Source organism: Ranitomeya imitator, chromosome 1, assembly GCF_032444005.1.
Source record: "Ranitomeya imitator isolate aRanImi1 chromosome 1, aRanImi1.pri, whole genome shotgun sequence".
Taxonomy (NCBI): Eukaryota; Metazoa; Chordata; class Amphibia; order Anura; family Dendrobatidae; genus Ranitomeya; species Ranitomeya imitator.
This window is the reverse complement of record NC_091282.1, coordinates 1,191,176,694-1,191,203,421: the sequence shown is the minus strand read 5'-3', so window position 1 is coordinate 1,191,203,421 and position 26,728 is coordinate 1,191,176,694. Positions and strand designations below refer to the sequence as shown.

The 26,728-nt window shown below is 44.3% G+C and overlaps 1 protein-coding gene across 1 annotated transcript in view; it reads right to left on the bottom strand.

Moving 5' to 3' along the window:
• Positions 1–22,111: 22,111 nt before the first annotated feature.
• Positions 22,112–26,728, bottom strand: part of OTOP1 (otopetrin 1) — a 118,611-nt gene continuing 113,994 nt past the window's right edge. The window contains exon 7 of the mRNA XM_069744843.1: positions 22,112–25,781. Coding sequence (XP_069600944.1) covers positions 25,611–25,781 — 171 coding nt within the window. The 3' untranslated portion in view covers positions 22,112–25,610. The remainder of the gene's footprint in view (positions 25,782–26,728) is intronic.

Here is a 26,728-nt window from a genome sequence, read left to right as displayed (position 1 = left end):
TACACCATGCGCCCCCCCTGGCCTGTCCACCACCACCTACTATCACCTGCAGGCAGCGGTGAATGCATTGGTGTAGGAGGAGCCGCCGGCTTCTTCTCCCACCAAACAGCATGAGACAGCTTAGCAATGTCATCATTTCATCAAGTCAACTGTGCACTGCAGAGAGTCAGTGCATCAGAGAGAGCAGAGGCAGAATGGCAGCAAGGTGAGTAGGTGTTTTTTTATGTGTATGGGATGTTTGGCTGGACATGGGGAGGCTGCGGGGGTCTCATGCTGGATGAGAAGAGATTTGGGATTCTCATGCTGGACATAGGAAGGCTATCGGGGTCTCATGCTGGACAACAGGAGGCTATTGGGTTCTCATGCTGGACATGCGGAGGCTATGAAGGTCTCATGTTGGACAAGAGAAGGCTATGCGGGTCTCATGCTGGACTAGAAGAGTCTATGGGGTCTCATGCTGGACAAGAGAAGGCTATGCGGGTCTCATGCTGGACTAGAGGAGTCTATGGGGTCTCATGCTGGACAAGAGAAGGACGTGTGGGTCTCATGCTGGACAAAAAGAGGCTGTGTGAGTCTAGTGCCGAACAATGGGAGGCTATGGGGGTCTCATGCTGGACATGAGGAGGCTATGGGGCTCTCATGCTGGACATGGGGAGGCTATGATGTTCTCATGCTGGACACAAGAAGGTTATGAGGCTTTCATACTGGACATGGGGAGGCTATGGGGTGCTCATGCTGATCATGGGGAGGCTATATGGGTCACATGTTGTGATGAGTGAGCATGCTCGCCACTACTCGGTACTCTCCCGAGCGTCTCACTGCTCAAGATGCTCAGAGCTCACTGAGTATTTCGTTGGCGGAAGCTCGGGTCCCCTCCCAGCATTTTTAGCACTCTTAAGAGAGCCAATGAACATGCAGGGATTGTCTGCCACAGACTGTAATGCCGCAGCCATGTTGGTTGTTGCATTACACTGCACATTGTGTCTGGATATATGCATATTGAGACCTGTATGGTTCATTACTTAGGAGCCAGTCTTTGTATTTTCCACATATTTTGCACGTTTGCATTTTTTGCACATTATTTGCATATTGCTTTCTGTGTGAAAAATAAGGGGGGAAGGGGACTTTAGGTGCTAGTCATCATTGCCCCTATACTAGGGTATGATTTCTTGTATAGGTATCTGTTTGTATTTTAGTGTTTTTAATTGTTGTTTGTGCTGTGTATTCCTACCAATAAAGCTTTTTTGAATTTTATATAATCTGAGGTGTTCCCAATATATGAGCATGATCTTTTTTCTATGTGTTTTCATGTTGTTTCCAAGCCCATGGTGAACTCTCTGGCTGATTAATCAGTGTGTGGTGGTGGACGATGATGAGACACAATTGCCAGACAGTCAAGAGGAGGACCAGTGTGCAGAAGTGGAAGAGGAGGTGGTGGGTGATATAGTAACTGACCCAACCTGGCAGGCGGGCATGCAGAGCGAGGACAGCAGCACACAGGGGGAGGGAGGCGTAGCACCCCAACAGGCAGGAAGAAGCAGAGTGGCCGCAGACAGAGGGTGGGCAACTGTTCCCTGTAACACCAACACCACGGAATTTGCCAGTACAACTGTTAGGTCTTCCTGAGTCGGGTTGTTTTCTAAAGACTCTGCTGATAAACTCAAAAAGGCCATTTGCACCACCTGCCAGGCCAGCATCAACAGGGGTAGCAAAACTACCAGCCTCACCACCACCAGCATGATCAGGCACATGACAGCAAAGCACCCGACTTTGTGGACCAAACCCCAGGGTCCAGGAATAGTGTCTACGGGTGACACCACTGCTTCCTCCATTGTTGTGCGTGCAAGCCAATCCACTGTCCATGGTGCCTGTGAAGATGCCTCCTGCCCTGCACCTGTTGTTGCACACACTCAACTAGCACCATAAGCAAGCAAGTCCAAATCCTTGCCCCAGCGCAGCTTTCAGTCGTCCATACCCCAGTCCTTGAAACGCAAGCGCAAATACGCAGCCAGCGCCCCACAGGCCACACTACTACATTCTCACATTTCGTGACTACTCAAAATGTTGCCTTTTAGGCTCGTGGAAACGGAAGCTTTCCGTATCCTGATGGCAGCAACCATCCCTCGGTACTTGGTCCCCAGCTGCCACTATTTCTCCCGGTGTGCCGTTATAAAAGCAAGTGTCCCACAACATTAGCCGTGCCTTCAAGAATGCAGTTACTGGGAAAGTCCACCTAACCACAGACACGTGGACAAGTGCTTGTGAGCAGGGATAGTACATCTCACTGACGGCACACTGGGTTAACATAGTGGAAGCTGGGACCCAGTCGGACCTTGGGATGGAACATGTCCTCCTGATGCCGAGGATTGTGGGCCCTAGGTCAATCAGGGTTGCCCCCATAGTCTACAGATTCTGCACCTCATCCTCCTCCTCTTTAGCCTCCATCTCCGAAATGACCACATCAGTCACAAGCTGGAAGCACTGCAGCACTTTCTCAGCTAAGCGGCTACAGGCTGTGCTGAAGCTAATATGCTTAGATGACAAACCGCACAATGCTGAAGAGTTGTGGACAGCTCTGAAAGAACAGGCAGATCTGTGGCTGACACTGCTAAACCTACAGCCAGGCATGGTCGTGTGTGACAATGGCAGGAACCTGGTGGCGGCTCTGAGGTGAGCTCACACATGCACCATGCCTGGCCATGTGCTTAAACTCGTGGTTCAGCGGTTTCTCAAAGCTACGCAAAGCAGCCAGATCTGCTTGTCAAAGTACGCTGCCTGCTCATTTTAGAAAGTGAGCTACAGCTTCCGCCACACTTGCTGTGCTTAAGCAGCATTTGCAGCTTCCGGCTCACCGACTGATGTGTGATGTCCCCACACATTGGAACTCTAAACTGCAGATGTTGGGAAGGATTTGTGAGCAGAAGAGGGCAGTTGTTGACTACCAGCATCAACAAGGCCATCAGTATTCAGTTCAGACTCCACACATAAGTCCCCAGGAGTGGACATGGATGTCAGACATATGTACCATCCTCCAAATCTTTGAGGACTCCACCAAGATGGTGAGTGGCGATAACGCCATAATTAGCATCACCATCCCTCTTCTCTGTCTTCTGAAACGCTCTTTGCTTACAATCAAAGAGGATGCATTGCAGATGTAGCACAATGAGATGGAACAAGGAATCATACATGGTGATTACACAAAGCCCAGCCTCATCTCATCCCAATGTGGATTGGGTGATAATGAGGAAGAGGAGGAGGAGGAGGAAGTACAAGAGCTAGTTTCATGCGCTATAGACGGTACTACCTGCACAACTGTCATACCGTTTGTTCAGGGTGGATGACCTGAAGACAGGTAGGAGGAGGGGAGCATGGTTAGTCGTCCTCTTGGTGAGGACACGGAAGTCTTGCCTGTTAGCAGTCTGGCACGCATGGCTGCCTTTCCTGTGACCCTCACGTTCTCAAAATTTTGGGTGACAGTCATTACTGCTTGGCGACACTTCTAGACCTACGCTACAAGGAGAACTTTCTATGTCTTATTCCCGAGGTAGACAGGTCTACTAAAATGGGGCAGTACCGGAAGGCCCTTGTTGCGGAATTATGAAAAAAATTTGAATCTGAAAACACTGGCAGCAGAGGTCAAATTTTGTTGGACAACCAAGGAGTACAGGGAGACTCAACTCCAATCCAGCAGAGGCAGGGGAACACTGTCAAAGTTCTGGAAGAGTTTTCTAAGACTCTCGCATCGCAAATCCCTGAGACACGGGGTACTCTCAAAAGAAGTGCAAAGTTTGGTTAGATGCTGAGGGAGTACCTTGCTGACTGTACCAATGTCCTCAATGACTCCTCTGTGCTATATAATTATTGGGTATCAAAGCTGGACACATGGCATGTGTGCCTTGGAGGTCCTGGCCTGCCCTGCTGCTAGCGTTCTGTCAGAGCAGGGTTTTAGTGCTGCTGGTGAAATTATAACTGATAAGGGCATCCGCCTGCCAACTGAAAATGCTGACAGGCTGACTCTTATAATAATGAACAAGGGCTGGAATGGGCCAGACTTCTCAACACCACCAAATGATAGCAGCGCAACACAAACTCAAATCAAGTGTCTTTTTTTGGAGGTCTATTCCCATGCACCTCTTCACACCCACACATGGGTATACACTTCCTGATTTTGGCTATTTGCTGTTGTCCTCCTTCTTCTCCTAATCCTCCATCACCATATCACCAGGGTGACGAAGGTCCGTGACCCAACGCCCACATCATTTTTTAAAAGGGTGTTTATGATGCCCGTAAAAAAAATTGTTATACAGTATGTTCATGTATACCCCAGGGGTAAATGTTTGTCAGTCCATACACTTAGTGCATGGGCATTACAAGTATAAGTATTGCTTTGTAATGTGAACATTTTTTTATGAGGCCATCTTCCACATTTCTTCCAAGGGGCATTGGAGTGCCACAAAATTTTTGGCAGCCCTTGCATTCACTGCATAGGCAAACACTATAGGAGACCCACTTCCTAATAATGGGAACAATGTTTTCAGGAGGCCCCCTGACTTCTACATCTCTTCAAAGGGGCATTGGCATTCCTCAAATTTTTTGGCAGCCGTTGCTTCACTGCATAGGCAAACACTATGGGAGACCCACTTCCTAATAATGGGAACTTTTTTCATGACGCCCACCTCTACGTCTCTTCAAAGGGGCATTGGAGTAGGTCCAAATTTTTGGCAGCCATTTCATTCACTGCATAGGCAAACAGTATGGGAATCCCACTTCCTAATAATGGGAACATTGTTTTCTGGAAGCCCTCCTGTACATTTCTTCAAAGAGGTACTAGGGTGCGTACAAATTTTGGGCAGCCCTGCCACTCACTGTATATGCAATAACAGTATAGGAGACCCACTGTTTAATAATGGGAATAACAAAGCATAGCTGGCTGATGGCTCTCTAAGAATAGTGAGGGCCGACTGCTGGCCCTTTAAGAATAGTAAAGGCCGCCTGATGGCCCAATAAAATTAGGATTTGTGATTTTCAGAGTCCCTCCTTCATAAATGAAACAGGATGTGTCTGATGATGTGTCACACACCAAATGGCCAGATAAGGTTGTAAAATGTTAAAATGACATTTCCCAGTGAATGCATTTGTATTGGTTGAAAGCAATGCTAAAGTTCAAAAACGCATAAAAAACGCTGCGTGTGAACATAGCCCAAGGTGTGGAAGAGCATTTTTGTTTTTGGTTATTTATTTTGCCTTATATACAAGTCATTACCCTGGAAAGGAGGTTCCTTAACATATTTCCCAGGAAAATTCACTTTGGTTTCGTTTTTGTATGTTTTATTGTGAATCTCTAAAAATGGCGTAAGACTCTGACATTGTTCACAGCAGTAACCTGGGAGTCAGAAATGCTTCCAGGGGTCTTCTCCATGCCGCTCCCATGTCATTTGAGCAGTGTTTCCATCGATTTCTGCAATTTCTAGTCCCTCTGCAGGCCGCCGGGCGGGCACTGGAAAAATTCTTGAGTTTCCCATAGACTTACATTGGGCTCGTTGCTCGGGTCAAGCACTCAAGTATTCCAATTTGCTCGACCCGAGCAACGGGCACCCAAGCATTTTAGTGCTCGTCCATCACTAGTCACATGCTGATCATGGGGAGGCTATGTGGGTCTGATGCTGATCATGGGGAGGCTATGTGGGTCTGATGCTGATCATGGGGAGGCTATGTGGGTCTCATGCTGATCATGGGGAGGCTATGTGGGTCTGATGCTGATCATGGGGAGGCTATGTGGGTCTCATGCTGATCATGGGGAGGCTATGTGGGTCTGATGCTGATCATGGGGAGGCTATGTGGGTCTCATGCTGATCATGGGGAGGCTATGTGGGTCTCATGCTGATCATGGGGAGGCTATGTGGGTCTGATGCTGATCATGGGGAGGCTATGTGGGTCTGATGCTGATCATGGGGAGGCTATGTGGGTCTCATGCTGATCATGGGGAGGCTATGTGGGTCTGATGCTGATCATGGGGAGGCTATGTGGGTCTCATGCTGATCATGGGGAGGCTATGTGGGTCTCATGCTGATCATGGGGAGGCTATGTGGGTCTCATGCTGATCATGGGGAGGCTATGTTTTATGTTTTAAATGATTGTTTATGATTTGCCCTTTTGTATTTAACACGAGTGCTCCATACGAAAAAACTGTTTCACTTGATTCGTTTTTTTCAGGAGATATTCCACATTATGTACTTACACTTCATGGATGCCAACAACGATGAGCAGGACTGTAGTTCCCTTGAGGAGAAAGAATATGCAGAACTACAGGTTGAGATTAGGACTTTTGCTAACTGGACAGTAGTATTCAGCTGAGTTGTGGTGAAGTAAAGTGAAACCGTGGAGATGGAGAACGAACGAACAATTGGAACTGTGTGGGGGTAAAGCTTTGTGTTGTGAAGGAAACATTCGTAAAGTTGTGTACCCACTAACTGCTGTAGATTATCCCCACCAAGTCATCTTTCAGTAAAAAGTCTATTTTTGACTGGTGGTCTCCCTCATTGAACAGTTCAACATCTGGTCCTGGCCACCCCCAGTCATCGGTAACATGCGGCCTGAATGGGCATAGAGCCCTCACAACATAGTCCACGCACACACGGCCAGGACCCACACCTCCATGTAATGTGCCAGGGCATAAGAAATGAGTACCTCGCCCACGGCTACTGCCCCGCACCACATTACACAAGCAAAGGATTCAGCTGCCTTTTTTGTCCCTTTTTTTAGGGACACTAAGTTTGCTACTGTTATACAAGCCCTGTCACTAATGTCACTGCCGGTGGCACTGTTAGGGGGCACCTCAAATGTCCCTTTTATGGGGGAAATTTGAATCTGACTTTAATAGGGAACAGTGGCTGTGACTGTTATGGAGGTTCTATTGATGCTATTATTATAGAGGGACTTTGGACATCCTTATAATGGGACCACTAAACCAGTTAATCTTATAAGTGTCCTGGAGCTTGATATGCAACCACTTTGACCTCATGTATGGGCACTGTGGTAGCTTTTCTGGGGCACAGAGCAGTAACTATCAGAATATATACTTGCAACCAATTTTCTCATCAAATATTGACATATCTACGACAGTAACAAAGAGCTGGTAGAGGGGGATTCATTTCTGTTTTTTAACAATATGATAAATGTTGTGGTAAGTTGGACTTACAGTTCTTATTCAGATGTAGTAGATTCTCTGCACAACTCTTTACACTCTAACACTGATCGGTAAACTAGTGAATATGTAAGGAAATTAACATACATTTTTAGGTATTTTGGAAAAAAAGAGAGAGGGAGGCCCAAATCAAAATTTGAAATGGGACTCAAAGGATTCTTGTCATCTATTAGGAAATGTATGATCTCTAGAAATGCAAAGTTTTGTATTATACCCTCATAAAGCACTAATGGGACCATATTTGGATTATGCAATCATTGCTTGTGTATAAGTCAATAAGTGAGATATCAGAAAACTAGAGTTTGGGATCCAAACTGGTAATAGATATTGTAGTAGATCGGCTCACTCGGCTGCACACGGAGGTAGACACAGGTACACTGTCTCTTTAAATCTTCCGTTGTTTTATTAGACATGTAGCATAAACCAACGCAAAGTGAAAAATAAACGCAGCCCTTCGGGCAAAAACAGGAAAAACAAAACAAAATTGCGTACAGTCTCTGCATCTGCAGGGAACACCCCGCTCAGGATTGTAACCCCTCACTTCTCAGGACATAAAACACTGGAGTTCCACTCTCCAGCCCTACTGAACATTGAATGCCTCTGGAGGCCGACTATTTAACCCCCAGACCATTTTAACTATTAAAGCCCCTGACCCATTTTTGATATAACCCTTGACATGTACATCTCCACTTCTATGTCACTATTTACGAGAATGTCAAAACGTCTCACCATCATCTTCTGGAAAGCGGCTACTTACTTGTATTTCCCTTAGCATTTTTTTCTCTACTTAACTGTACCTGTAATTTCAGAATCAGCTGTCACATGCATGTAGATATGGAATAATACTGTTTCTCACCATTATATAAGTTATATACAGCATTTATGCTCCATCCCATATTGTCAATTTATCTGAGCTCAAATGCAGAGGGGGCTGCTGTAAAGTTTCCAGTACACAGCTCATATGTTTCACACTCACAAAAGCACCATCAGCATGGAGGATAATGTGAATACAAATTCAGTTGCCCCCTCTTTTTTCAGGTTATTCAGAGGAAATGATCAAAGAGGGAGGCAGGAAAGAGGAATAAATTAAAAAACAAATGATATAACAAAAGTTTGGTATTACAGCTTGCACTGTGTTGTTATGGGCTCACCTGGTAAGTTGGATTCTCTAAGCTGTAGGTCAGGATGAGCAGCACGGACCACAGGTGATGATGCAGCGGAATTGGACTTGCTGTATGGCAAGTAGATCTATGAGGATCAGGTATGAAAGTCAGCAGTTGGGTAAGAGGAGCCAGAAGTGCTAAATGCAGCAGGAGAGCAGCCACACATGAATAGCTGACATGTATAAGCCATTTGGAGTCGTCTTGCAGTAAGGGTGTTGTTCCACACAGGAAAAGCAAAGTTGTAAATGTGCAATAGCACCAGAATAGCAGGAATGACTTAATTATAAGGTACCTTGATAGCAGAACTAAGTTTATAAACATGTAGCTTGACACATCAGAGCTGAGAGGGCAATAACATCACAATTAACAAGACTTAACTTAGAAGAAGTCTCCGGTTGCTGGATTACAAAGAGAATTAGCAGAGAAGGTAGACACCTTACTGGAGCAGAATCAATTACTGGAGTGAATTACCTATACGATGGACTGCTTGCTAGAGATGGGGTGCACCTTACGAAGACTGGAAAACATGTATTTGGAAGTCACCTTGCTATACTCATCAGGAGAGCTTTAAACTAAAACAATGTGGGAAGGGAAGCAAAAGGCCAGAAAAAGCCTGACAAATACTATGGAGAACTCTGCTATTAAAAGTGGAAAGGAAGAACAAAGACAAACAAATCTAAATAATAAAAAATATTAGAGAAAGAGAAACCAATCACAAACTACAATGTTTCTATACAAATGCACAAAGCATGGGCAACAAACAAGGACAATTGGAACTACTAACACAGAAAAAAAATATGACGTCATTGGAATCATTGAAACTTGGTGGGACGATACACATGATTGGAATACAAGGCTAGAAGGATACAACTGATTTGTAAGAAATAGACTTGATAAACGAGGAGGAGGTGTCGCATTGTATGTTAGAAAAGCGTATATCTGCACAGAGATTGAAGCTTCAGAGATGGGGAGTTCTGTGGAAACTGTTTGGGTAAAGGTACCGTTACACTAAACGACTTACCAACGATCACGACCAGCGATACAACCTGGCCGTGATCGTTGGTAAGTCGTTGTGTGGTCGCTGGGGAGCTGTCACACAGACAGCTCTCTCCAGCGACCAACGATCAGGGGAAAGACTTCGGCATCGTTGAAACTGTCTTCAACTATGCCGAAGTCCCCGGGTAACCAGGGTAAATATCAAGTTACTAAGCGCAGAGCCGGCGGGAAGCTGACGCCAGGGGACATCACAGACATCGGAATGTGAGTATGTACTGTTTGTTTTTTTACTTTTACAATACCGATATTTACCCTGGTTACCAGTGAACACATCGCTGGATCGGCGTCACACACGCCGATTCAGCGATGGCAGCGGGTGATCAGCGACCAAAAAAAGGTCCTGATCATTCCCAGCGACCAACGATCTCCCAGCAGGGGCCTGATCGTTGGTCGCTGTCACATAATGATTTCGTTAACGATATCGTTGCTACGTCACAAAAAGCGTGACGTTGCAACGATATCGTTAACGAAATCGTTATGTGTGAAGGTACCTTAAGAATACAAGGACAGAACAATGGAAAGGACACCATTGTATGCATTTACTACAGGCCGCCTGGGCAAGCTGAAGATATCGATGATCTCTTTATGCATCAAATGGCCAAGTTCTCCAAAAAATATACCGTAACATAGTGGTCATGGGAGGTTGCAACTATCCAGACATTTGTTGGGAATCTCTCTCAGGCAAAACTAACAGGTCAAGCAAATTCTTATCCTCTCTTGCTGACAACTATATCTTCCAAAAGGTAGGGGAGAAAACAAGGGGATCTGCTACCTTGGATCTAATCCTTATAAACTGGGAGGAAATGGTTGAGGAGGTAAGATTGGCTGGGAGCTTAGGAGGTGGCAACCATGCTATTTTAGAATTTTGGATAAGTAGAGGAGGATGACTCAGAATTCAAGGTTACATTTCAGAAAGGCAGATTTTAAGGGAATCAGAAAGAGAATCGGAGCGATACAATGGCTGGATATCCTTAAGGACAAAAATGTTTAGGAAGGATGGGAAATCTTGAAAAATCAGATTCTCAAAGCACAATCATTAAAAATTCCAAAAAGAGGGAAGAGTAGGAAGCATTTAAGGAAACCAGGATGGATGAACACAAAACTTAAACACATGCGAAAAAGGAAGAAAGAAATGTTTATCAAATTGAAAGAGGGAGGCATATCTAAAGAAGAATCTAATGCTGTCTGCAGAACCTGCAGGGTACGAATCAGATTAACTAAAGCTGACAATGAATTAAGGCTTGCAAGAGACGTCAAAACCAATAAAAAAGGATTTTGGGGATATGTCAAAAGTAAAAGAAAAGTCAAAGATGCTATAGGATTTTTACAAGATGAAAATGATGAAATGGTAAGAAAGGATGTTGAGAAGGCCGAACTTTTAAATTCCTATTTTGCATCTGTTTTCTCTCAGAAAGGAAATGTAACATCAACTGATTTTCACTGTCCTATTAAAGGAATAGAAGAATCCAGTATATCTAAAAACAGAAAGATAGTGAGGAAACACTTAAGTAACATAAATGAATTCAAGTCTCAGGTCCAGATAAATTACACCCCAGAGTACTGAAGGAGATAGCAGAAAAAAATTTTGAACCACTCTCCATAATCTTTGAAAATTCTTGGAGAACAGGAGAAGTCCCAGAAGACTGGAGAAGAGCAAATGTTGTTCCTATCTTCAAAAAGGGGAAAAAGGTGGACCAGAGGCGTAGCTAGAGCTTTTGCCGCCCGGGGCTGCTCCCGAGTTTGCCCCCCCCCCCTTCCCGCTCAATACACACAAAGTTTACCAAAAATAGTTTTCCTGTTTTGTAGAACTTAAACTGGGCCTAATGGTGTCACCCCCACATGCCAAACCTGTGACTTTTAATTAATTAATATCAGAGAGAACAAATGACCGCCATACACAACAGAATCCACTATACCAAGACCAATAATATCACATACAGGAAGAAACACCACCACACCATGACCAGACCACATAGTGACCGAATAATACTATATACAAGGGACAAATACCGCCTCACCATGACCAGATCACATATTACCACCACTTGGTGACCAAATAGCACATACAAGGGACAAATACAACACCATTTCCAGACCACATATTACCACCACATTGTGACTGAATACTACAATACTGATCAGTAATAAAGAAAAAAAAACACAATACTATCACCATAAGTGCCAGTATTCACAGGAGATCTGTACTTAGTATGCAGTGTCTGTGTAGAGGTAATACAAAGATCACTGGTGGTATTATACACAGGAGCTCTGTATATAATGTATAGGTAATACAGTGATCACTGGTGACATTGTACACAGGACCGCTGTATATAGTATATAGTGTATAGTGTCAGTGTATAGGTAACACTGACTCACCAGTGACGTCTCTAGATGAAGTCCTTCATTCATCTTTCATCCAGCACAGACCGCCATCATTTCTCCCAGCCAGCACTCGTTTCTGCAGGAAATAACACAGTTATCTCGAGCTCCGCTTGCAGAACACATTACTTAATTTTAACAACTTCTACATTACACCACATGAAGAAAAAAAGGTGATATAGTGTCACTCTGCACACTAACAGGACCGCCCCCCCCCATTTAAAACAGTATACTCAAAAAATAAAATAACTACATCACTGCAGTAGTAACATCCCTTAATTAGCCCCTATGGTAATACTATTCCCCACCCTGGCCCCGTTTATCTCATTCCTGGCTCCAGCCATATGTTCTCGCATCCTGCCCTCATGAGTATCCATCCTACACCATATGATCTCCCCATCCAGCCCCATCAGTCTCCATCCTGCCCCATGATCCAATCCTGCCCCATGTCTTTCATTCTGCCCCGTGTCTCCAATCATGCCCCGTATCTACATTCTGCCCATGCCTCAAGTCCTGCCCCCAGTGTGTCCAGCAATCTGCCCCAGTGTGTCCAGCAATCTGCCCCAGTGTGTCCAGCAATCTGCCCCAGTGTGTCCAGCATATTACCCCCAATGTGTCCAGCATATTACCCCCAGGTTGTCCAGCAATCTGCCCCAGTGTGTCCAGCATATTACCCCCAGTGTGTCCAGCAATCTGCCCCAGTATGTCCAGCAATCTGCCCCAGTGTGTCCAGCATTGCCCCAGTGTGTCCAGCATTGCCCCCAGTGTGTCCAGAAATCTGCCCCAGGGTCTCCAGCACTGCCCCAGTGTGTCCAGCATTGCCCCCAGTGTGTCCAGCGATCTGCCGCAGTGTGTCCAGAAATCTGCCCCAGGGTCTACAGCATTGCCCCAGTGTGTCCAGCATTGCCCCAAGTGTGTCCAGCAATCTGCCCCAGTGTCCAGCATTGCCCCAGTGTGTCCAGCAATCTGCCCCAGTGTGCCCAGCAATCTGCCCCAGGGTCTCCAGCATTGCCCCAGTGTGTCCAGCATTGCCCCCAGTGTGTCCAGCATTGCCCCCAGTGTGTCCAGCATTGCCCCCAGTGTGTCCAGCATTGCCCCCAGTGTGTCCAGCATTGCCCCCAGTGTGTCCAGCATTGCCCCCAGTGTGTCCAGCATTGCCCCCAGTGTGTCCAGCGATCTGCCCCAGTGTGTCCAGCAATCTGCCCCAGGGTCTACAGCATTGCCCCAGTGTGTCCAGTATTGCCCCAAGTGTGTCCAGCAATCTGCCCAGTGTCCAGCATTGCCCCAGTGTGTCCAGCAATCTGCCCCAGTGTGCCCAGCAATCTGCCCCAGGGTCTCCAGCATTGCCCCAGTGTGTCCAGCATTGCCCCCAGTGTGTCCAGCATTGCCCCCAGTGTGTCCAGCATTGCCCCCAGTGTGTCCAGCATTGCCCCCAGTGTGTCCAGCAATCTGCCCCAGTGTCCAGAAATCTGCCCCAGTGTCCAGAAATCTGCCCCAGGGTCTCCAGCATTGCCCCAGTCTGTCCAGAAATCTGCCCCAGTCTGTCCAGCAATCTGCCCCAGTCTGTCCAGAAATCTGCCCCAGTCTGTCCAGAAATCTGCCCCAGGGTCTCCAGCATTGCCCCAGTCTGTCCAGAAATCTGCCCCAGTCTGTCCAGAAATCTGCCCCAGTCTGTCCAGAAATCTGCCCCAGGGTCTCCAGCATTGCCCCAGTCTGTCCAGAAATCTGCCCCAGTGTCCAGAAATCTGCTCCAGTGTCCAGAAATCTGCCCCAGGGTCTCCAGCATTGCCCCAGTCTGTCCAGAAATCTGCCCCAGTCTGTCCAGCATTCTGCCCCAGTCTGTCCAGAAATCTGCCCCAGTCTGTCCAGAAATCTGCCCCAGGGTCTCCAGCATTGCCCCAGTCTGTCCAGAAATTTGCCCCAGTCTGTCCAGAAATCTGCCCCAGTCTGTCCAGAAATCTGCCCCAGGGTCTCCAGCATTGCCCCAGTCTGTCCAGAAATCTGCTCCAGTCTGTCCAGAAATTTGCCCCAGGGTCTCCAGCATTGCCCCAGTCTGTCCAGAAATCTGCCCCAGTCTGTCCAGAAATCTGCCCCAGGGTCTCCAGCATTGCCCCAGTCTGTCCAGAAATCTGCCCCAGTCTGTCCAGAAATCTGCCCCAGTCTGTCCAGAAATCTGCCCCAGTCTGTCCAGAAATCTGCCCCAGGGTCTCCAGCATTGCCCCCAGACAGACAGAGTCAGACAAGGAAAAAAAAAAAGTAAAATCCTCACCTCTCCCGTTCCCAGCGCAGGTCCGGTGCACTCAACGTCTCTCCGTCACTGCGCACTCAGGACAGAGGCTGAGCGCCCAGTGATGACGTCATCGCACCCTCTGCCCTGAGATGGCACAGAGTCAGAGGGCGCTGAAGACGCTGCAGCTACCACGCAGCCGCAGGAACCAGGAGAGGTGAGTATTAGCGCTGGCAGGGGGGGGGCGCCCGAAGATTTAAAGGGCACACATCTTTTTTTTTTCCCTCCTCCTGCAGCGCCGGCCGCGGCCCGGTGACCCGCCCCCCGCAGTGTGCCGCCCGGGGCAGCCCGCCCCCCCCGCACCCTGTCATGATTCCAATGGCAGGGAATCACAAAAGGACAAGCACCAACGAGCTCTAGGGTGATGGAACCTGAGCTGACCGCGACCCTAAACCTGAACACACAAATAACAATAGCTGGGGAACGTGCCTACGTTGATCCTAGACGTCTCGCACCAGCCGAAGATCTAACTTCCCCTATTAGAAGAAACAAAGACCTCTCTTGCCTCCAGAGAAATACCCCACAGAAATAGCAGCCCCCCACATATAATGACGGTGAAATGAGAGGAAGGCACATACACAGTATGAAAACAGATTCAGCAAAATGAGGCCCGCTAAAACTAGATAGCAGAGGATACAAAAGTAAACTGCGCGGTCAGCAAAAAACCCTTCAAAAAACCATCCTGTAATTACTTGAACTCATGTTCCAACTCATGGAACATAAGGAGCAATTACAGCCCACTAAAGCAACCAGCAGCAAAGAGACAATTATATGCAAGCTGGACAAGACAAAAATAAAGCAAAACGTGGAACAAGAAAATCAAAACTTAGCTTGTCCTGAAGATTACTGAAGCCAGAAGCTGAGGTAACAAAACACTCTGATAACCTTGATAGCCGGCGGGGAAATGACAAGAAAGCCCGGTTAAATAGGAAACTCCCAAATCCTAATAGAACAGGTGGACACCAGAGACAGCAGAACACAAATCACCCAGTACCATCAGTAACCACCAGAGGGAGCCCAAAAACAGAACTCACAACAGCACCCCCCTTCCTACGCCACTGAGGTGGACCCAGGGAACTATAGGCTGGTGAGTCTGACTTCTATACCAGGAAAGATCTTTGAACAAATTATTAAACAACATGTATGTAAGTACCTGGATAAGAATGAAGTGATTAACCAGAGTCAGTATGGGTCTGTAACTAATAAGTCATGTCAGACTAACTTAACTTCCTTCTATGACAGAATCACTGACTGGGTGGATCAGGGAAACGCAGTAGATATAGTATATCTTGACTTCAGCAAAGCATTTGACAAAGTGTCTCCAAGTATCTCACACCATCCTTATTGAATAAATGACTAATTATGGAATGGACAAGGCAACTGTTAGGTGGATTCATAACTGGCTTAGAGATCGGACCCAAAGAGTGGTCGTAAATGGCTGCACATCCAGTTGGAAGAATGTCTCAAGTGGGGTACCACAGGGTTCTGTCCTGGGCCCTGTATTGTTCAACATCTTTATTAATGATTTAGATGAAGGAATTGAGGGTAAACTGATTAAATTTGCTGATGACACAAAGCTAGGAGGGATAGCTAATACTAGAGAAGAGAGAGGATACAAAAATATATAAATAAACTAGAGCAGCGGGCAGCAACTAACAGAATGGTTTTTAGCAAGGAAAAATGCAATGAATACATCTGGGCAATAAAAATGAAAAAAGCATATTCAGAATGGGAGGAATGGGGCTAAGCAACAGCACATGTGAAAAATACTTGGGTATACTAATAGATCACAGACTTAACATGAGTCAACAGTGTGATGCAGCAGCAAAAAAGACAAAAACAATTCTGGGATGTATTAACATAAGCATACAGTCTAGATCTGTTATGATCAGGTGGCCTTGGAGCAGCATGAAAAGGCCTTCGCTGGAGCAGTGGTAACTTTACTGACCGCAAACCCTGATCCTATCACCGCAACTAGAAGTAGCCGTGGGGTGTGCCTAACCAGACCTAGACACCTCGACACAGCCGGAGAACTAAATATCCCTAAAGATGGAAATAGGAAAACTCTTGCCTCAGAGTAGACCCCCAAAGGATAGGTAGCCCCCCACAAATAATGACTGTGAGTAGGAGAGGAAAAGACACACGCAGACAGAAAACAGGGATAAGCAAAGGAGGCCACTTCTACCTAGATAGGAAAGGATAGTACAGGATACTATGTGGTCAGCATAAAACACTACAAAATATCCACAGCAGAAAAATACAAAAACTCCACCACCTAATTAAAGATGTGGAGAGTATATCTGCGACTCCAGCGAATCCAACTAGACTGAGAAAAACATCAGGCAGAGTCTAGCAGGAACAAAATAGAAACAAGATCAGCACAGAAAATAAACACACAGCAGTGTGTCTAAAGAAAGAAGCAAACACTTATCTTTGTTGAATTGGCAGCAAGCAGGAGAGGCCAGGCAGAGGACCAACACTTCCAAAGGAACATTGACTACTGGCAAGGACTAATGAGTCCTGCAAAGCTAAATACCCCAGTCCGAATTGCAATTAGCAGAAACACCTGTCCAAGACTGCTGCTCAGGAATAACTACATTACCAACAACAACCACCGGAGGGAGCCCAAGAGCAGAATTCACAACAAGATCACATGAAGTCATTGTTGCCCTCTACTCCTCTTTGGTCAGACCTCATCTGGAATACTGTGTCCAGTTTTGGGCACCACATTTTTAGAAAAGACATCAACAAACGTTTACAGGATTTGGGAATGTTAAGTTTGCAAAAAAGAAGACTGGGAGGAGACTTAATAGCGGTCTACAAATATCTCAAGGGCTGTCACGTTGTAGAAGGATCATATTTATTCTCATTTGCACAAGGAAAGACTAGAAGGAATGGGATGAGACTGAATGGGAGGAGACAGATTAGATATTAGAAAAAACTTTTTGACAGTGAGGGTGATCAATGAGTGGAACAGGCTGCCACGAGAGATGGTGAGTTCTCCTTCCATGGAAGTTTTCAAACAAAGGCTGGACAGACATCTGTCTGGGATGATTTAGTGAATCCTGCTTTGAGCAGGGAGTTGGACCAGAAGACCCAGGAGGTCCCTTACAACTCTACCATTCTATGATTCTAAGTAGAAGTAACATAGTAACAGAGTGCTCTACTTCCTGAATATTCAGGCAGCAGACAACAATCTGAGCCAGCCTTAAAGTGAACCTGTCACCAGGTTTTCTCCATATAAAGTATGGCCACCACCTTCATCGCCTCTTTACAGCCTTCTAGTATGCTGTATGTTTGTCCTCAATCCCCTCTGCAAGACACAAAGAAGGCCAATTACTATACTCATGGATGGCACTGTTCGGTCCAATGGACGTCTTTGGTCTTGATCTGGTGCCTCCTCCGATGGTTTGTAATAACTTTACTGCTCTGAGGGTACTTTTTAGTCCTGTATGCTCTAGCACATTTTGTTTATTTTTCTTGCAGGATCTGCATCTCCTCTCACTTGGTGATTTTACATTTGCATATAATTACAATTTGATCCTTCATCAATTGAACAAAAGTTTTACGCTTTATGATCCTTCTCTAGACAGTCATCAGGTTATGAATCTGGTCAAGGCTCCTGTGTATTTTCCAACATTACTTACCTTTAGGGCTCATGCACACGAGAGTATACATCGGACCTGTTGAAGTGCTTGCAGCACGAAACAGCTGTCATCCGTATGTGTTTCACTACCCTCCCTGCACCGCATGACTTCATGTGAATATATCGCTTTTTGCTCAACACCGGTCAGTGCGCTGTTACTTTTTCTTGTTTTGGATACATGTATACATCGGACTGCACTCAGATGTTACCGAGGACGCAGACAACGGAGATGATGGAGAAATCAAGTTCTTCGTCTTCTCTGCACCAGTGATACGATTTTCTCATGCAAAAGAACCGGAGCACATTAAACTGGCACTTGGATCAAACTCTGATCTGAGTTTGAGCCGGGTATCATTGCCATAATCGAGCCGATTTTCTTGGAGGGGAGAATCATCACTCATGTGAACGAACCCTTCCTAGGAGGATCTTCCTCTTGAATTTCCAGGTTTGGAAAGGATGTCAAAATGACGACCAGCAAATTACTAGCATTATGTGCCACCGGTATTCTGCATGATTTGTGTAATGCGGCCCTACACATTCACTAGGAATGAACAACACTACTCGGCTAGCGATGGAGTGCTGCATAAAGCCATAGCGTGACGCGCCTGTCAGGTTGGCGGCTTCTATATCTGTAGATCTGGTCAGATTTTGCACTTTGCAAGATTGCTACTGGCGGCCATCTTTTCTTCTGTACTGTTGTTTATCTGTTAGCTACGAATTATTCAGAATGTTGTCCAAGCGTGCAACTAGTGTAAAAAGGGTTTTCCAAGATTCTGAAAACTCCTTTCTGAAATTTGTTTAAAAAAAACAAACAAAAAAAAAAAAAACTGTTCTGTAGTCACCCTCCCTGGGTCCGGGACTGAGTCTCCGCTGCTGCTGCCTGTGTCTACTATTGTCTGCATTATTGATTCCACATTGACAGCGCTGCAGCCAATCATGTCAAGCCAAGCTCCTCACGTATAAGCGGACAGAACTGCTGAACGAATAAATTGACATGACCACTGCAGATGATAACAGACACCAGCAGCGGAGACCCAGGGAGGGTGAGTAAAGCTCAGTTTGTCTGGGGTTTTTTTTCATACGAGCTACAGCTGGACAACAGGGTTTTTATTTTTATTAGGAAAATCCCTTTAATTCAGGAAAATAACTTATTTTTTTATTCTCACAGAATAACACCTCAACATGTTTGTCAGTCTCTGTACTTACCTTTATGAAGAAACAGAACCACCTACACGATGAAGGTGTTGCAAAAACCATAATAACAAATTATTGCACTTAGACATCATATTGTGAATGGCTTGTTTCTCCGCCATTGCTCACAGGAGGAAGAGCATGGCGAATCCCAAGCAAATCCCACATCAGTTACATAAGGGATTATTTCAGAGTTTGCTGTGGAGTTGCAGATTTTCTCCACCACATGTGAACATACGCCTACAAAACACTCCTAAAATTATCATCTTATGGTATAGTGACCCTGGGAAACACATGTCCTTTATCTCCATAGCATCAGACACCATACATGTATGGCCGCCGTTCTTCTCAACATAAAGCCTGCTTTGTATCCAAATGGCTGATGACAACTCGTTCTTGATGCTCAATGCGATATCTGTCCCAGAACTAGCTCTCATTGCACCAGTTTAACTACTTAAATGCTTTGGTCAAGTATTTCAGAGGCATCTAAAAGGTATCCAAGATGTCCACCATGAGTTTGGAGCCCATAGGAAACATACTATGCCAAAAACGGGGAACGGTCATTTTACAATACACTGCAATACCACTGTATTGCCCTGCATTGTACAGGTGATCAAGTTTTTGTAACTTTAAATCTCCTAAAGGACTAATAAAAGATGCTAAAAAATATTAAAAAAAAGACTCCAAATATATAAAAGTTTGAATCCCCTCACTTTTCTCCAAATGTAGATAGCAAAAAATATTACAAAAAGGAACATATTTGGTACTGTCACATGTATAATTGACAAAGCTAATAAGACATAAAAATGTATTCCAAATGGTGAATATCAAAATAAATAAAAAAATATTCAGAATTGGCAGGGGTTTTTTTGTCTTCGCACTTCCCATAAAAAATGCAATAAAGAGCCATCATGTACCCAAAAATGGTATCACCAAAAGGGCTCGTGCGCAGAACCGATTATATTAGACAAGTGCTATCAGTTTTTTGACGGATAGCACATGCACCCATGATATTCTGTGGGGCTGTGCACATGTCCAAGTGTTGGATTAAAATTGGTAGAGCAAGTCCATGAATCCGTGAAGAACACTAGACTGCACTCGGATGACATTGTCATGGCTGACGGAATGGAGAGGGCGGAGAAACTGTATATTTTTCTCTCCACCTCTGAGAAAAATTAACGCCACTCTGATCAGAATAATCAGACCGTTTTAATCAGACGGAGAGAAAACATTTCTTATGCACCTACCCAGAAGGAAAGTTTAGCACCTAGAAAAAACCTCGGTTGAAAAAATCAAAATAGTTTCAAGCCTTCATACTCTTGTAAAAGGAACCGGTCACCAGTTTTGTCACATAAGAACTAAAACTGTGACCTTATTCAGCGCCTGTGCTGCATTCCATAAATGTTTAGAAAACCTTCTGACTCACTCTGTATACCCCAAAAAACCTTTTTAATTTTTCCAGTGCTGTATGGAAATCAGCTCAGTCCGGTACAATAGGTGTGATTTCAGGCTTTTCCATCCCTTCCCCCGGCTGCTGCTCGCCTCCTTTTTTAATTGACAAAGGATGATGTCTCGCATCATCCACATTGTCGGACAAAATCTTGCGCCTGTGCACAGAAATCATTGCTCGCGCTTGCACACTATGTTTTGCCCTACTGTGGGCAGGACCAACATGATAAGTGCGCATGCGCCCGCAGTAGGGCTAAGCATAGTCCGCAGGCGCTAGACATAGATGACAGTCCTACTAATTCCTGATTTATTATGATACAGACCTTTTTGGTTACTAAACATTTGTTGGCAAACAATTGGAAGTCATCCGTTTACATTATTCCTTCATTTGAAGATATAATTGATAAAGTATCATCCCATAACACATTTGAACTATACTCCGAAATTAGAAATGACACTGTCCAAAAACTTAGACTCAAATGGTATCTCTGGAATAAAAAAAAATCCAATTCAAGGCCAATACCGCCACTAATACAAATGTTTAAGATTGTCAGGATCTTGAATCCCAAGTTGATTTTATTTTTCCAGTTATTTGTTTGTAACAATAATTTGAGTTTGGGCTGTTTTGTTTCGTTAATAAAGTTTTTTTTAGCTTTCCTTCACTCCTCACATTTCCTCTACCCTTCCTCCCCTTTTCCGAGTTAATTCCCTTGTTTTATTATCCCTGGTTTAAATGTTTGACTTTATAATCTTGAAAAACTCAAAAATAATTTGATGAAAAATTTTAAAAAAAGTTCCTGATCTTAAAAAATATACAAAAAGCAAAAGCAACCCAAACCACTTTTTTTTTTGCAAAGCTCAGATTTTTTTAATCTAATACTGTATATATATATATATATATATATATATATATATATATGTAAACATATACAGTGGTGTGAAAAAGTCTTTGACCCCTTCCTGATTCCTATTCTTTTCCATGTTTGTCACACATAAATGTTTCAGATCACCAAACGAATTTAATTATTAGACAAATAGAACACAAGTAAACACAAAATGCAGTTTTTAAATGAAGGTCTTTATTATTAAGGGAAAAAGAAATCCAAATCTACAGGGTCCTGTGTGAAAGAGTGAACAACTGTATATATATAAGTTTGGTATCGCTGTAATTGTACTGACTTGGAGATTAATGCTGCTAGGTCATTTAGTAAGCAGTATAAAAATAATAATAATAATAATAATAATAATAGTGGTGGAATTTTGGAGGAGGATTCACTATTTCTCTGATCTCAGATTTTTTTTTTGCTGGGCAGGGAGTTGGACACGATGACCCTGGAGGTCCCTTCCAACTCTAACATTCTATGATTCTATGATAATATTTGGACATAATATGGCGCTTTTGTTAGGTTATATTATATATGGTGGTGCTGTTATTTGGTCACTGCATGTTGGTATTATTTGGGTACTATACGATTCTATCCACTTAGGTAGTGGTAACATATGTAGTTATTTGTGAAGTGCATGACAGCACATGATATAAAGAGGGCAACCAGAGGGATTACATTGGGCACTCAATATTGTAGGGTCAACAGAATGTTATATAATTAAACTGGTTCATCCCTCTAGAGTTTTGTCATTTTTGGCCCCCCAAAAACATAAAATAATATTAAACAGGACAGTGCTATAATGAAATTTTACAAACACAAATAATTAAGAACACAAGATGGGACATAGCATACAATTTCACATATTTAATAGAATGGATAAAAATAGTCATTTAAACATTATAGAACTGTTATCGCTAGTTGAATACATGTAGTACAATGTACAATAATGAAAATGCTTGACCTGGGGTATTTAAAATAAGTATTATGTAAAATCAAGGCTATTTACAGAATTTTTTTTTTTTAAATTCATATGTTCACAGATTACATTCGCAGAAAAGGAAACGTGTTTTTTACTTAAAAGCAGAAAAATTTAAACCTACAATAGTGGGCAAAAATTTTAGACAGGCGTGGAAAAAATTCTGCACAGTAAGAATGATTTTAGAAATAAAAATGTTAACAGTTTATTTTTGTCATTTAACAAATTGCAAAGTGAATGAACAAAAGAGAATTCTAAATCAAAGCTTCACTTCTTCTAGATATACTTGCACATAGTTTTTGAGGGAACTCGGCAAGGAACATGTGTCAGACTTCTTGGAGAATGAACCACAGATCTTCAGTGGATTTCGCTTGTGTAAATCTGTAAATCTTCTGTCTCTTCATGTAATCTCTGATAGACTCCATGATGATGATGTGATCTGGACTTTGTAAGGGCCATATCATCACTTCCAGGACTCCGTTTTCTTCTTCACACCGAAGATTATTCTTAAAGACATTGGCTATATGTTTGGGGATGGTTTTCTTCGACAGAACAAATTTGGTGCCAGTCAAAAGCCTCCCTGATGGTATTGACAACACCAAGTACTGGGCACTGTTCAAGACCTTAGATGCAGTAGCTGGCAAGGAAACATAGCACATCCCATGAAGAACACATCATGCTTACTTTCCTTCAAAATATGTCCAGCAGTGCCATAAGCTTAGAGCTGGCAGCATCCAGTGGGACACAGCTACACCCATCTAGGTTTTAGAGACATCTGTCCAGATGTTATCTTCATGGGAAATGTTTTGGCCAAAAATTGAACCCTCAACGTGTAAACAAGACCAAGGACTCGACTATTCACAAATGCATAGGAACTGCAGCACAGAAAAATGGCAGCAGGTGCGCTTGACTGATGAGTCAAAATGTGAAATATTTGGCTGTAACAGAAGGCAGTTCATTCACCCAAGGTCTAGAGAGCGGCATAATAATGAGTGTCTGCAAACTTCTGCGGAGAACGATGGAGGTTCCTGGCAAGTTTGGGGCTGCATTTCAGCAGAAAGGGTTGGAAATTTGGTCAAGAATAATGGTGTCCTCAATGCTGAGAAATAAAGGCAGATTTGTATCCATCAAGTAATACCATTAGGGAGGTGTCTAATTGGCTCCAATTTATTTTTCAGCCAGAAAACGACCCCAAACATTCAGTCAATGTCATTAAGAACAATCGTCAGTGTAAAGAAGAACAAGAAGTCCCGGAAGTGATGATTTTGATCCCACAGAGCCCTGATCCCAACATCATCCAGTCTGTCTGGGATTAAATAAAGAAACTGAATGATTTGGCCAAGCGACATACACAGAAGATCTGTGGTTGGTTCTCCAAGATGTTTGGAATAATGTCCCTGCCTTTTTCCTTCAAAAGCTGTGCAAGTGTATCTTGAAGAATAGATGAAGACAAAGGGGTGGTAGCATCAAATATTGACTTGATTTAGATTTTTCTTTTATTCATTCACTTTGAATTTTGTTGATTGTTAAAAATAAACTTTTAACATTTCTATTTTTGAAAGCATAGTTATTTTGCAGCGTTTTTTCCACACTTGCCTAAAACTTTTAAGCAGTATTGACCTATTATTTTTTTTTTTAAATCCCACTAAGATATGTCATCAGGTAGGGAAGATCTGTGCAAGTCAATGGGTTCATGACAACAACGGATAACACATGCAAGCTAGACTCGGATCTTAAAAATACGGATGTCTGAATGAGGCCTCGTAGACATGCTTTTCTTCATCCGGGTCAAAAGTCCCTGTCCTCTTTATTCTTACTACCCTGGCCAAGGCAAGGCAGTTTGTTAATGCCTTCCCTTGACACTACAAAACACACCCTGCCACCTTCCAAAGCTGTGCCCCAGTCTGTGCGTATTTGGGCCTGTAACACACACTGTATGCCTTCTTACATGAGGCCTTAGTTGAGAAAAAGTAAATATACAGTATGTCTATGTTTTTGGCACATAGTTAAATAATCATAGGAATACAATTCACGGAAAAATGATAAGTAAACTATTCTGATACTCCAAACAGCACATTATAGGAAAAATCATTTTTTTTTATTTTTTTGTTTTTCATACTTGATTTTATTAACCAATAATGAAGTCCAGAGATGAGAAAAATGTTGGATAACTGGGCATAAATATGAGGGTGACCTGGGCACAGGGGCATAAAACCCTTCCAAGTAATTATTCATTTAACGTGAACTGTTAACATGTGACAACAAAATAACATACAGTGTAAAAAAAAAATGTGCTTGTACCTACAGGAGGTACTTGATCTAACACAAGACACATAGATCATGGATACATTAGATGCATTGCCATCTTATAAAGTGATGGCGCATATCCAGGATATGGAATCATTTTATGATTGGTGTCGGATGGACTTCTGGGATCCCAAAATCCTAAGATTGATGGGGATCCAATTTTAGTTGAGCATTGCTTCCCATTTTTTGTGTATTCCTGCACAGTGACACCCCGTCCACCTGCCGCGAAAGAGACCTGCCGCACAAGAGGCCTGCCGCGAAGGAGACCTGCAGCCAGCACAAGAGGCATGTCGCGAAGGAGATCTGCTGCGAAGGAGACCAACCGCAAAGGAGACTTGCTGCACATGAGACCTGCTGCGAAGGAGATCTGCCGCAAAGGAGATCTGCTGCGAAGGAGACTTGCCACACATGAGACCTGCCGCGAAGGAGACTGCCGCACATGAGACCTGCCGCGAAGGAGACTGCCGCACAGGAGACCTGCCGTGAAGGAGACCTGCCGTGAAGGAGACTTGCCGCAAAGCTCTGCTCAGGTAAATGGGCAGCCTCTTCATTCTCAGGATCAGCTCGGGTCCCAGAAGTCACATATCCACAGACCATAAAGTGATCTCAAATCCTAAAGATCCATCACTTTACAATATAACCTTACACAGGGTTGACCAGGATGGTTAAAAAAGGGTTTTCTGATTTTCCAGATATAGTGCCACTTTTGTCTATGAGCTCTGTCCCGTAATGTAGGTCATCTCATTCTTTTAAATGGCCTTTTTTTCCCAATCCTGAATAACTAATTTAATAAAACAAGAAATCAATACAGATAACCATGACTCAATATTTGTGCATTATACTTGGAAATGTTTTAACTACTTTCTATATATTTATAATTGGATAAAGATAATGTGCAAAATATAAGATTGTCACTTGGCTTATGTTTCCAAGAAAGTCAGATTTGACCTCACACCCTCTCCAAAAATTTCAGTGACCTGGATAAGTACACCCCGATAGTGTGACACACTAAAAGTTTTGTGTTCATTCAGGCCATGTTTTGCTGCTTTCTTTTTTTTTACATGTTTATGCTTTGCAGTAGACTTCAAATAATGAAGAGGCTGAATGCATACGGTAGAAGATGGAGAAAGGCATCGCGAGATTGACAACTGTGATCCAGGGTTCAAAACCAAACACAACTTCTTCCAGGCCATTGTCATACTGGGGGCGGCAACCAAATGCTGGAGGGATCCAAAGCTGTGAAATAATATATAGAAAAAACATTTCAGATTACAAAAAAGAGATATAACTAGTGTTGAGCGATATCTTCCGATATCCAGAAGTATCGATACCCGATACCAATGCTAGTCAATGGGACACAAATATTGGAATGTAAATAAGCCCTTTCTGTCCTTCTACATCCTGTTCCGGAGGGGGGAAGAGTGTGGGCGGTGCGTGGGTGGACACTGTGCGTGTCTGTGTGTGTGGGCGGGGTCTGTGCGGGCCTGCCGGGGATCTGTACGGGCCTCTCAGGGGTCTGTGCGGGCCTGCCGGGGCTCTGTGCAGTGTGCTGAGGCTCTGTGCGGTGTGCCGGGGGGTGTGCGGTGTGCTGGGGCTCTGTGCAGCATGTCGGGGCTCTGTGTGGCGTGCCGGGGCTCTGTGCGGCATGCAGGGGCTCTGTGTGGCGTGTTGGGGCTCTGTGCAGCGTGCCGGGCTCTGTGCGGCGTGCCGGGGCTGTGTGTGTGTGTCGGGGCTCTGTGCGGCATGCCGGGGCTCTGTGCGGCTTGTCAGGGCTCTGTGTGGCATGTCGGGGCTCTGTGCGGGCTGCCAGGTCTCTGTGCGTGCCTGCCGGGGATCTGTGCGGCGTGCCGGGGCTCTCTGCAGGCTGCCGGGGCTCTGTGCGGGCTGCCGGGGCTCTGTCCGTGTGTGCAGGCATCGCCTGATGGGACTACAAGTCCCATCGGACGATGCCTACTACAGTGACAGTGATTAACACATTAGCCAATGATGGGACAGTAGTAGCCCCATCATCGGGCTAATGTTTTAAATGAAAAAAAAAACAACATACATACTACATACATACTACATACTACACACATACTACATACATACATACAGTACATTCATACATTACATACAATACATACAATACATACATACAGACATACAGTACATTAAACTGTATGCCTTGCGCAGGCGTGTAC